Here is a 12,292-nt window from a genome sequence, read left to right on the forward strand (position 1 = left end):
GAGCATATTCTCCCAAAAACACAAAATAAATTTTAATCCAAATGTAATAATAATTGCTCCTGCTTTGAATAGTTATTCAAAAGTATATTGTTTATTTATGAAATTCATTTGTACGTTGCATTCAGAAAAATACACACAATCTACCCGTCCTAAAAGTTACATTTCACATCACCTTACGTTATATAGTCCTGATTTAGATGAACATGCAAAATCATTGGGAACCTGTGAGCAGAAGACCAAAATAGGAGGGTTAATGAACATGTGCAGTGTTAAACGTTGGCATTAATTGCCATCTAGTGGCTAATACTGGCCTTGCAGGAAAACAAAACTGAAAAGATCAAGGTTTCATATTTCTAGATTTGGATTCTAAATTAACAATATCCATCATTCCAAACAGATCTAGAATCAGTCATGAGCTAAATTACTGTCCTTGACAGCCACTGTCTTAGTATATTCTATCCTAATGTACTCAAAGGAGGTTCAACATTGTAAATCAACCAAGTGAATGCAGACTTTCAGTTTTTCTAAATCCTAATATTAATAATTGACCCATCTGTTTATAAATTCCCTCTTAAAGAGGTAATGTATTTATTTTTTAAAACAATGTATTTAATAAACAAATAGTATTTGACAACTTGTGCACATTATTTGGTAAAGCTTTGTATTTAACAAAATATGATGGGCTGCTATTGGCTAGCTAGAAAGAGATTAAGTTTACTTTATATGTTGGAATCTGCATTGCTAAGAGCTTACATACTTACTGATGTATTCATAAGACATACCGTTTTACTGTTATCTTGTATTGATTGAGTAAAACAATCATTCAAGGCTAATACCACACCACCACGTTTGAAGGGGACTATTATTTTACCATCTCAATGGTTCGTTTGTTAATGATGCATTCGGGTCTTCCGTGGGGGTGGGAGAAGCAGAATATTGTAACGATAATTTCGTTTAAAATTTGTCGTAAAGTGACTTTTTTTTAAATACATCTAAATATAATTGATTTAAATAATAATAATAATAATAATAATAATCAAATAGTTATTGCAAATGTATTATCTTTGGTTAAAGTTATGTGAAAAATAAAATCCAAAGGAAAGACGAGTTTATAGTGCTACCGAACTGCACCTGAAGGCATCAGCCGAGGGAGGAGGAGGCGCCGGGTTTAGCTAGCTGCTGCATGAGCACTCAGAGCACACCCTGCCAACGAGCTAGCGTTAGCTAACAGCCACAGCCATGTCAGGGAAGAGCTTTCGAGTTAGCGACGGGGACTGGATTTGTCCTGATAAGAAGTGAGTGCTGCTCTCATTTAGATGAGTTTTTCTCCATTTCACGTATGAGCGTAGCAACACGTGTTGTGCTTAAATTGCTGGTCGTGCTGACATGCAAACGGTGGTTAGCTTCGGCCTTCTAGCATTTTACGCTAACGCAAACTAGCTTAGTACACATTTACCTTGCGTCTTCCTTAATTTACTGCATTATGAACTGGATAAACACGGCGACTAAATTAAGCATTTCGGGTCGGAGACTTGTTTTGGATTTTACGTGACAGCGAGTTTCCAATAGTTGTCGTTGTGCGCAGACTTGTAAGACATTAAGCTAGCTGTCGTTAGCTTCTGTAGGTTGGGTGAGAGTCCCACTCACTATTGAGGGGCGGTATTTACAATGTTGTACAAGCCAAGTTGTCATGAGTTTGGAGTCTAACTTAAACAGAGCAGTGTCGTGTTGCACAGAAACTGCGTTAAAAACGTCTTCCATGAACGACAAGCCTGCTGCTGCCGTCAGTGCACAGGCCTTTGACACAGACTGTATCACGTCTCATGTGCCAACGCTGTGGCACATGCACCATTAATACACCTACACTACTCATCTTTTTTGCAGCACACTTTGCCTGTGCCTGAATAACGAAGTGACCAGCTCACGCCATATCTTTGTTCACAATGTATTTATTGTGTATGCTTTTGCAGGTGTGGAAACGTGAACTTCGCTAGAAGAACAAGTTGTAACAGATGTGGTATGGGTGAGTCCTTTATACAAATACATACATGTTTTAGACGTTTAATACATACTGTCGCAAAGCAGATGTATTAAATGCCTTCGTTTTGTTTTTGCTTGCACAGAGAAAACCACAGAGGCAAAGATGATGAAAGCTGGAGGAACAGAGATTGGGAAAACTCTGGCTGAGAAGAGCAGAGGCCTCTTCAGTGCAAATGATTGGCAATGCAAAACGTATGTGTCTATTTTAAACTATAAGGAACTACAAAAATGTTTCGTTGTCCAGACACTGGTGCAAATGGAAAAAGGTGTTTCTTATGAGTGAAAAACATCATACAACTTTGAAGTTTAGCAAGTTGAGAAAGATATTATTATTTTTGTAATGTGTTGAGATGTATTTCTTAAAATGTGTTGAGATTTTTTCCTTTCCTTTTGTCCTTACACAGATGCGGCAATGTCAATTGGGCTAGGAGGTCAGAGTGCAACATGTGTAACACCCCAAAGTATGCCAAGCTTGAAGAAAGAACGGGTAACTAACTAGATGTATAGTTTTCCAGTTTTTAATACATCTTTAAAGATGGTTATTGATTGACTTTCCTCTTCGCCTTTCAGGCTATGGTGGAGGTTTCAATGAAAGAGAGAATGTGGAATACATTGAACGGGAGGATTCTGATGGTGAATATGATGAAGTGAGTTCCACTTGACAATTTACTGTTTTGATTATTGAAACAATGCTGCTGACCTACTGTAAGTTGCATGTAAGCATACAAATGTTTAGATGTGTCCTGAAATTATTTAACTACATTTTTCTTTGTCAAATGTAATTTTCACACAAGATTATGTTAATGTCCAAGTTTGGTAGGAAAAAGAAAAAGTTTCGTGGAAGGTCCGGCAGCACACCACCCTCAAAGGAAAGTGAAAAGAAAGAAGTAGCAAAAGTTCCAGATGAGGAAGAGGAGGAGGAGGAGGAAGAAGAAGAAGAAGAGGGTGACCTTTCCAAATACAAATTGGATGTAAGTTGTGTCGCTGGAGCTGGACATTCAGAAATGCAAGTACTATAAAATGTGCCCACAACAATGGAATATTATACACTTCCTTCTTAGGATGATGATGATGATGATGAAGAAGGAGAGGGCGAGGGAGACCTGTCAAAGTACGACTTGGATGCCAGTGACGATGAGGACAAGCCTGCTAAGAAAAAGGGCAGTCAGTCGGGTTCGTCCCGCTCATCTTCGCGCTCCTCAAGCTCCAGTTCACAGTCGAGGTCCAGGTAAAGGGTACAGGTCAAGGGTAACTCCGGGCAAAATGTCAGTATCAGCTCAATCTTCCTTCTGATTTACTGATCAACATACATTACATGTTGTATTCTGATAATATATTGTTTTTTGTTTTATCAACCCTCCCCCGTCTGGTGTTACAAATGTGATGTGCAAACTGTATTTTCTTCTGCAAAACTCTTTTTTATTGTTTTTTTAAACGCCCATGGCTTAAGATAAGGAGAAATGCAATGATTGTTCTTATCCTAGTCTTGAAATGCACTCATGTTCAGTGTTGGCACTTGTTACCTCTACAGTTTTTAGTTGTCTTACTGTTTGTTTTTTCCAAACCCCAAATGCTTATTTTATTGCTCAGAATATCTGCTTATCAGTAAGCCAAGAATAGTTTTACTCAACATTTCTATGCAGTTAAATCATGTGCCTTGCTGTGTGAACCATCAAGCGGTTTTATTCTTGTGAAGGAAATATTGGAAAGGTTGTTTTTTTTTGTTTTTTCTCAGGTCCCGCTCTAGAAGCTCATCCAGTTCCAGGTCAGGATCTCGTTCGAGGTCCCACTCCAGGTGAATGAGGTGACATACACTCTCTCCCTTAGAGAGTGTATGTATGAGGCTGAAAGCTCCAAAACAGTCCTGTTCCCTAACTCAAGTTTGAACAAAGACTGGATCTGACTAAATCCACTACAGTCCTCTTTCTCATTCTGCAGATAGTCATTTTGGTCTGAATTCATTTGGAAAATACTAAAATTGTCCTGACATTTGTCAATCATTTTGATGTATTTTTTTGTAATGTTTCAATTAGGCCAGAGAGCTTAAAAGATGCAGTTTGTGTATGAACTGAACTACATTTGAATGTTACCACGGCTCAAAAGTCTGAATAGACATCTGGGGGTCTTCATCAAGCATCTCACACTGGTGCTCACTTTCATTGTATCCAGAGGAAGCTAATCATTGGTTTTGGTTCAAATGTTCTCAGTACTGCTAATCTATAGATACGTGTCCTTAATCTATGAAACTTGATAAATACCCACACTGTTGAGATGCTGTCTTGACCTTACTGAACTCAGTGCTTGATGTTCCCCCTAAAAGATCCAGTTCCAGGTCTGGAAAGGGCTCCTCTCCCAAGAAGAGGTCCAGCTCACCTTCCTCCTCTCTCAAGAAGAGCTCCCACTCACCTTCCTCCTCTCTCAAGAAGAGGTCCCGCTCTCCTTCCTCCTCTCCCAAGAAGAGGTCCCGCTCACCTTCCTCCTCACCAGAGAGGGGACAGAAGCGCAGTCGCTCCAGGTCCTCATCTGGAGAGGGAAAGCGGCGACGTTCTAGATCACATTCGTCCGAAAGGTTTGGGTTTCTGTGGAATACCACAATGGCACTGTCAAATATTAGCCATCTGTCGCCTCGCTTAAGGGAATTCAGATTTGCAGAAATATCTTCACATTTTACCTTGTTACATTGTCTTTATATTTTGTGACCTTGTACTTACTTTCAACTATGCATAAGTGAGTTTTAATTGCTAAACTTGCTGACTTTGTTCTTCTTCCCATGGTGTTTGTGTGATTTCAGGCGCCGCGGCCAGTCCCCTGGATCATCCGATTCTGGCTCCAGTTCAAAAAAGAAATAACTTAATTACAGCCTTTAAAACCAGTAAAGGAACCTTAGTAAAAAAAAGTGCATGTTGTGTTTCAAGGATACAACTACATAATTTCAGTATGCTGTCCATTTTCCTAGAAAAGTCTTATTTCCCTCAAAAAAAAGACAGCGGAAAACATGGCTTCTCTTAGCTGTTTATCCATTAATACGAGCTCCCTTTTCAAAACCACATACACAATCTGTGACAAGTGTCTGTAACTGCAGCGTCCAATGAACATACATGTTTTGGCCCATATCAAATCAGATATACTGTGAAGCGGCTGTATGCCATTTTAACCCCTTATCTTCGTGGCAGTACATTTTATTCTCATCTGTGGGGAAGTAAATATTTTTTTGATAACTTTTTCACCACTTAATTTTTTTAATGAATGCATTTAAATAAAAGTACTTCAGCACCAATTTACAATAAGACAGCAATGAATTTAGCCCCGTTGTAATTTTTTCATAAATAAATACATTTTGCTTTGTGTTTTCAAGGTAAGTATTTTTACTTTACGATATTGCTTGTTTTAACTAAATGACAGTAAATGCAAAATTCTTTACTTTAGGTATTCACTTTTTTCCTTTACACAGTTGTCACCTGTTTTACCACTTAACTATTCCTCTTAATTTTTCACTTCGCAAACTATTACATAAAAAAAATTAAAAAATGCTGATATTCGTGCTCCTGATTAGTACACTCAGAATATCCAACACCGTACAGTATATCCCGATTAATGGTAGTGTGGCACACTACTTTATTGGTGAAACAACTCCAATGTACACTTGTAAATAAACTCCTGTTGAAATGGTTTTTTGCTACTTCCTTGTATGTTTTATTTTGCTATGATTAGGCTGTGAAGTCTCGAGAAACCGGCAATGTCAAGCACTGTTTTAATAATTGTTCAAAGTCTGATGGATGTGTTGCTCGGCTATCGCTGTATTTAGCAGTTATCTGAGGAAATGAAGCTGGTAACACCGTTGAGAAACCTGCAAACTAACAGCAGTCCACTGAAGACGTTATAACAAGTGGCATTATACTAGAGCTTTCATAACTATGCAATGGATTCAATAACGCTGACGTCATAGTCAGTTTTATAGCGAGTGCTACTAGTTGGGCTAAACTACTATCTTGTCTATTTCTCTTCACCAGAGAGCCTTATTCACGGTCTGACTTACAATATGATGCAGGCTGGTCAAACTAATAATGTCCCTCAATACTTGGGTTTAGGTCCTGAGTAGTTTAATATTGACTGGGCTCCACTCGTTAGTGTTGTCGTTCTCATTGCGGTCAACAGGTGGCACTCTTTACTGTTCATATGATGCTGAGTTACAGGGACCTGGGATGAGCACATCGGTGTTCCATATAGTGCCGAAAGTCACATAAATGAATAGTCAGCTATTATCCCATCACGTGGTACCTTCAGAGCTGATACAATATGCCAAAGACTGCATTCAAAATATGTAAAACAAATGCTGCAAGGTTTAGGTGGGCCGGTATGAGCCTGCTACAAGATGCTGGTGGTGCTTTTGTGCAGAGAAAGAAACACGTGCTATCTGACTGTACCATACTGTCAGTTAATAGGCCAGTATGCTATAATATGGCCATTGTGATATGAGCAAGCTTATAACTAGTATTTATTAGTATGAGAAATGATGAATAAAGCCTACCAAGCTTTGTGATATTCTCCATCAACCAAAGGTTGCAGTATGACTTTACCCCATTTGTAATCCTACCAGTAAACTCTTATATGCTTTCAGAAGCTCAACAACTATGTTTCAGTGATGTCTCTGTTTAAAAGCCGAAGAGCAGGTTTTTTTTCAACCATTTATCTCATTCGACGGATCTGCCCGTATGTGCATGACTTCACCAAAATGTGATGATAATCTCAAGGAAATTGACTCGTCCGGAGCAGGTGCGTCTGCGAGAGTAGTACACGTCAGGACCCTACATAGTTTCTACTTTAAATAGAAATGTAAAGATCTTAAAATCAAAATATTCCAGACGTCCGACAAGGTTTTTAAAAATTGTGTTAATTACAAAGTGTATTCAGGACCATGTTTGCTTCCTCTGAGCGCGTCACAGTCCCGCCTCCTGCGCGTAAAGGACCTGACGCGCTTTTACGCACTGCATTCAGTTGAAGCAGTTTGAAGAAGACGATGCCGGACACACACATGGGTTACCAGCTGTACATCGGCTCATCATTTTCGAAATGATGAATACAGACGGATGTGATTCTCGGCACGGCTTGCAAATCTCAAATGGAGAGATGTTGGACTTTAACGTCTCCAAGTCATTGCGCGAAGGCAATGACACCAAGAATTCCAGTTGTGGATCCGTATCAGTTGGTTTCCCCATAACCATGATGATCACTGGCATGGTGGGCAACTCATTGGCTCTCATGCTGGTGTATATCTCTTACAAAAAGAAGGAAAATAAAAGGAAAAAGTCTTTCTTGCTCTGCATTGGATCGCTGGCGTTAACTGACCTGTTTGGACAGCTTTTGACAAGTCCTATAGTGATATCAGTCTACCGAGCTGATCTGAAATGGGAGCGTATCGACTCATCGGGCAACTTGTGCGCTTTTTTCGGTGTGTGCATGACAACCTTTGGCCTGTGCTCTCTCTTCTTGGCCAGCGCCATGGCAATTGAACGAGCTTTGGCAATCACAAACCCCCACTGGTACTCCAACCACATGAAGACAAGTGTGACAAAGCAGACGTTGGCTGTCATATGGTGTCTTGTGCTGCTCTTTGCGCTGCTGCCCACTGCGGGCGTCGGGCAATACACACGTCAGTGGCCGGGCACCTGGTGCTTCATCAGCACGGGGGACAGGAAAGTCCCTGGCAATATGTTTTTCGCCATCACTTTCGCCGTACTTGGTATTTTCTCACTGCTTGTTACACTTTTCTGCAATGTAGTGACGATCCGGGGCTTAATTAGCCGGTGTAAAACGAAGTCTGGCACGTCTCAGTCTTCAAAGCAGTGGGAACGGCTGACCACGGAAACCGTCATTCAGCTGTTAGGGATCATGTGCGTCCTCCTTATATGCTGGTCTCCTCTGCTGGTATGTTTTATGGGCGATTGCAGCGAACACCTTTCTTACAACCAATAGTCCCATATGGGCAAATTAAACTGATATAATAGTACTAACACTTTCTTTCTATGTCTTGAAATAATGTTCTCTCAAAGTGTCATACTCTGACAGCCCGGATACTAACCTGATCAATTGGATTGTGTCATATTTTACACTTTAATCAGGCGTTATTGTCAGCTGCCTGTCACAAACAGCTGTAGATGTCTGGAGTTGCTTCATCTCCAGTTTGTAGCATAGTAGGTAGACACAGCACACTTCCCTTAATCACTAATTCATTCAGTCACCCTTTGTTACTCTAATTCTCTTCTCTCTGCCCCACAAACACAAAACTGTCAGATAAATGCTGTCATGTCTGATTCCTTTGCCATGTAGCTGACATTTCCCATTAAGGAGCAATACACTTAGCTAAGTCCTGTTTGGGGGGTCTGCTCAATGTGCTATGAGGTCATCTGAGACACATATTAGTCCCGCTGAGAACATTAATATAAACCGCAGCCCTGTAGTAGCAGTGACGGCAGAGTAAGTAGAATGTGAACATTATGCTGTTCTAGTTGTTTTGTTATATCTACTCAGGATTCTCTTGAGAATACTTACATTAAATAAAAAGGTAATTTTTCCCTCCCAATAAGTATGCATAATAGACGTTGATTTCTGAGAGGCTTCCTTAATGGTGCATTTTCCCTGAAGAACAGTTGTCCTCGTAATCCTATTGGTTCATACAACTTGTGCCTGCCTCTCTCCTCAGGTGCTCATGCTAAGGATGGTCTCCAACCAGGTGTCCTCGCACGACTGCAATGCAACCGCAGTGTCCTCCAATCACATCTCCAGCCGGGACGTCCACTTAGATTGTAACTTTTTTCTGACAGCGATCCGCATGGCCTCCCTCAACCAGATCCTCGACCCGTGGGTTTATCTGCTCCTCAGGGAGATCCTCTTGCGCAAGTTCTGCATCGTGGCTAATGCAGTGTCCAACTGCTCCATAGAGGAACAGAAGGAGACCCAGACGGCTTTGGATGCCCTTAACAAGCCGAAGCAAGACAGCATCAACCTTCACAAACCACAATGTGGCTAAGTCAACCTCTGACAGGGATTGCTATCTTGTGACTTTGAAGCAGGGACACATTGGACGGATGCGAAAATGGATACACTATTGTCTTGGATGTGTTGTGAAAAACATGGGATGCCATTTATCTCCATGTCATCCAGCCAAATCTGCTCTGGGCGCATTTGATTAAAACTAATTCCATTTAAGGTCACCTCGTCAGCATAAGTATGCATGACCTTGTCTCTTCTTGCATTGGGCTGCAGCGTGGGGGCCAGGAATCCCCTCATTGTTTTCCGTTTTGATAACATCTCCCGGGCCCAAGAACTGGACATGTGTGCCTCTAAATTGACTTATATGGAAGTGATGCATCTCATGCACTTTTAGTTTCTGAACTGAGTCCTTGCTTTCAACAACTTGAAGCCATAAACTAAAGGAGATTTTTTTTTGTTGTGAATGTCTGTAAATTAAGAAATAAACTGTAAATGTGTTCATTTGTAAATAGTGTTGCCATATCTTACATGAAATGTAACCAAATCCTAAAATGGAGCCAGTTGTTGATAGTAAGATTATTTATTAGCGAATAAGAAGTAGAATACTAAGAATTGTTTCTGAATGCTGACAAAGCTACCTAATGGGGATCAGTTGTTGTAAATTATATGATATGCTGTACATGGTGTTCCACAGCGAGCAGCCAGGACTATAAAATGTGAAGCATTACATTTGTCTCCCCTCTTCCTCCTGAATATGAGTGCACTAGTACATTTTTGTGCACATTTTTCCCAGCAATTTATAGTTTCAATTTCACTCTAATGAAGAAGTGTTCAAAGGAAAGGATCGTATTTGTGATGTTTAACATTATGAGATTATGGCAAAGCCTCCGGATACAAGGCTGTAAAAATGTCAGTGAGGAAATCGCTGTGTATTTTAACGGATAGTATAGTATTAGATAGAAATAGTATTCTTGTTCTTTTAATACACAGTGTGTGTATCTATCTAATTTCACCAGCCAAAAGTTTCTGGAGAGAAACAAACATAATTTGCGCAGAATTTTGACAAGTTACATCAATATACGTAGAGAGAGTGAAGGTCTTTGGATACGAGGCTGACAAGGAGAAAAATAATGAAATGAAGGAAGCCATGTCCAAACTGTACAAATCACAATTTAAAAAAGATCAAAAACATCTTTAGCATGCCAGAAACAGCTTGTTCAACTGCTGCACCCAATATATGTGACTTCACAAGCTTTCATCTGTGTCGGCCGACAGCAGTCACATTAGCACACGGGGGCTGTTGCTGTGTGTCTGTGTGTTTATCTTTTTTAGCTTCTGCACAAGTTCATGCTTTTTATTCTGTGGCGATTGACTCAGCGTTTCATATTCAAGCGTTTTGTTCTTATCAGCCAAATAGTGTCTTTGTACCCGTGATGCTACCTCTAAAAATAACTTAAAAGTGCATTTCTTTTGAATGGATACAGTGCAATTCACGAGAGAGGATTTGTTTTCATTTCCCAAGAATGCAGTGGGAAATTCATTTGTTCTACAGCGATGTAAATATGATCTTTTTTATTACTATGTATTTTATTATGTATTTGAAGAGACCCAGCTCATTCGTGCACATCTCAAGGAGGGCCACAGTTGCTGTCATGGTAACCTTCGCGTTGTGGGACACTTATCACACCGACAGCGCTGCCTGCCCAGCACATCAACCAACAAGATTAGACTCATGCGCACTCTGCTTTGCTCGGGTCTGCCTTCGCCTCTCAAATGTGAGAATACATAGAAGCTCAATTATATTGACCCAGAAGAGAACTGGTAGCTGCAAAAGCCATGTGTAAAAAAGAAGAAGTTATGTTGTTGTAGGGTTCAGATGCAGAAGCAGGAAGAAGGAATGTAATTTGGCATTATTTATCATTATTCTAGATCTCATTTCCAGCTATGAATGTGCAGAAAAAAAATCAAAAAGTGATAGGTTTGAAGTGTTCTCACACTAATATGAGGAATGTTCACTTTCCTAAATGCTTCACTTATTGTGCTTGTGCCTCTGCATTTTAAGCTTGTATCCTGTGCTGCAGTTACTTCAACTGTAACAACTGGGGTTTGATCCATGCATTTAAAACAATGATTACATGTATTATCAAGCTGCAATGGGATACGGGAGGTTTACAATTGAATCAATCAGCTTCCATATGAATCTGCGTCATGTAATTATTTCAGCTCCCTGTCCTGGAGAGTCTGAAGCTTCCTGTTCATCAGGATAATTATGCAAAGGAATATCCCCATGAAGCTAATTGGCCCTACATTTGGTTTGGAATTTTCCAGTGTGTTACATCCCAACCGCCACTGGGGAAAGGAAAATGGCAGAATAACAATTCATTCTTTGTAAATAGAACATATGATGCCTTTCCACCCTCTTTAAGGTACAGTGTTTACGAGGAGTGCTTGCTGTGGTTCTGCAGTAGAGTTTAAATATAAATGTTCATTAGAACCAGGGGAGATAGACATGAGATTAAACCTTCTGCAAACTCTGGTTTATTGATCCATGTGGTGTAATATTCCAAGGCGATGACAGAAGGTAGCTTCATTAAGAGGTCTGTCAGAATTGAATTTGCTCCCTGCTCCAAACATGCAATTGCATAATAATCTCAAGCTTGATTGTACCGACTGTGAAGCTTTGCTCACATGATTGAACGTTGTCCATTTGTGTAAGGAACAGGCTATTTTGGCCCACACAAGAGTCCTGCATTTACAATTGCTGTGTACAACTACATAATAATGTTGAACAAGGCTTTATGAGGTTTGGAGAATCTGGTGTTGCCAGCTGGCACCATCTCTCTCACAAATGACTGATTACCTCATGAGCTGAGGAGTCGCAAGAGATTAGTTAGGGAAAAAAATGTTTGTTCGCTTGATATCGGGCATTTTAGCAAAGTTTTTAAACGTGCATTTTTCAAACTGTTTCTACACACTGTAAAACAATGTTGTAGTATTCAGATAATTACTTTATGAAGCCCAGGAAAATATTGTGCCATAATAATAATCTTGACAAAACAAAAACAGCAACGAATCTAACTCCTGTAAACGTGAGATGTAGGATATGGTGAATGAAATAGAGGATGTTAACAGTAGGTGTCCTGCCAGAAGGAACTGTTAACAATCTTTTTTTCCTTCTGTGGTATCATGACATCACAGACTGGAACACTCAGTAAACATGTTGCATGAGCAGTTCCCTGATAAGGTGCATGATGGTTCTTTG

At 40.1% G+C, this 12,292-nt stretch overlaps 2 protein-coding genes across 3 annotated transcripts; both read left to right on the top strand.

Annotated features, from left to right (window-relative positions):
• Positions 1-1,145: 1,145 nt before the first annotated feature.
• On the top strand, positions 1,146-5,710 carry zranb2 (zinc finger, RAN-binding domain containing 2). 2 transcript variants are annotated; one of them, XM_068591678.1, is made up of 10 exons: positions 1,146-1,295; positions 1,971-2,023; positions 2,124-2,232; positions 2,445-2,527; positions 2,611-2,687; positions 2,853-3,011; positions 3,102-3,268; positions 3,776-3,835; positions 4,361-4,609; positions 4,832-5,710. In XM_068591678.1, the coding sequence occupies exons 1-10, from the start codon at positions 1,240-1,242 to the stop codon at positions 4,887-4,889; spliced, it is 1,071 nt and encodes a 356-aa protein (XP_068447779.1). In that variant the 5' UTR covers positions 1,146-1,239; the 3' UTR covers positions 4,890-5,710. The 2 variants fall into 2 exon arrangements, with proteins under 2 accessions (XP_068447779.1, XP_068447780.1); XM_068591679.1 differs by having other exon boundaries at positions 1,971-2,017.
• A 1,336-nt stretch (positions 5,711-7,046) lies between these two features.
• ptger3 (prostaglandin E receptor 3 (subtype EP3)) lies at positions 7,047-10,894 on the top strand. The gene is made up of 2 exons (XM_068591563.1): positions 7,047-7,965; positions 8,741-10,894. Exons 1-2 carry the CDS (start codon positions 7,111-7,113, stop codon positions 9,065-9,067), a joined length of 1,182 nt encoding a protein of 393 aa, XP_068447664.1. The 5' UTR covers positions 7,047-7,110; the 3' UTR covers positions 9,068-10,894.
• The last annotated feature ends 1,398 nt before the right edge of the window (positions 10,895-12,292 follow it).

The sequence above is a fragment of the Clinocottus analis genome, unplaced genomic scaffold, assembly GCF_023055335.1.
Source record: "Clinocottus analis isolate CAN_PGR_092001 unplaced genomic scaffold, fCliAna1.0.p SCAF_25, whole genome shotgun sequence".
NCBI lineage: Eukaryota > Metazoa > Chordata > Actinopteri > Perciformes > Cottidae > Clinocottus > Clinocottus analis.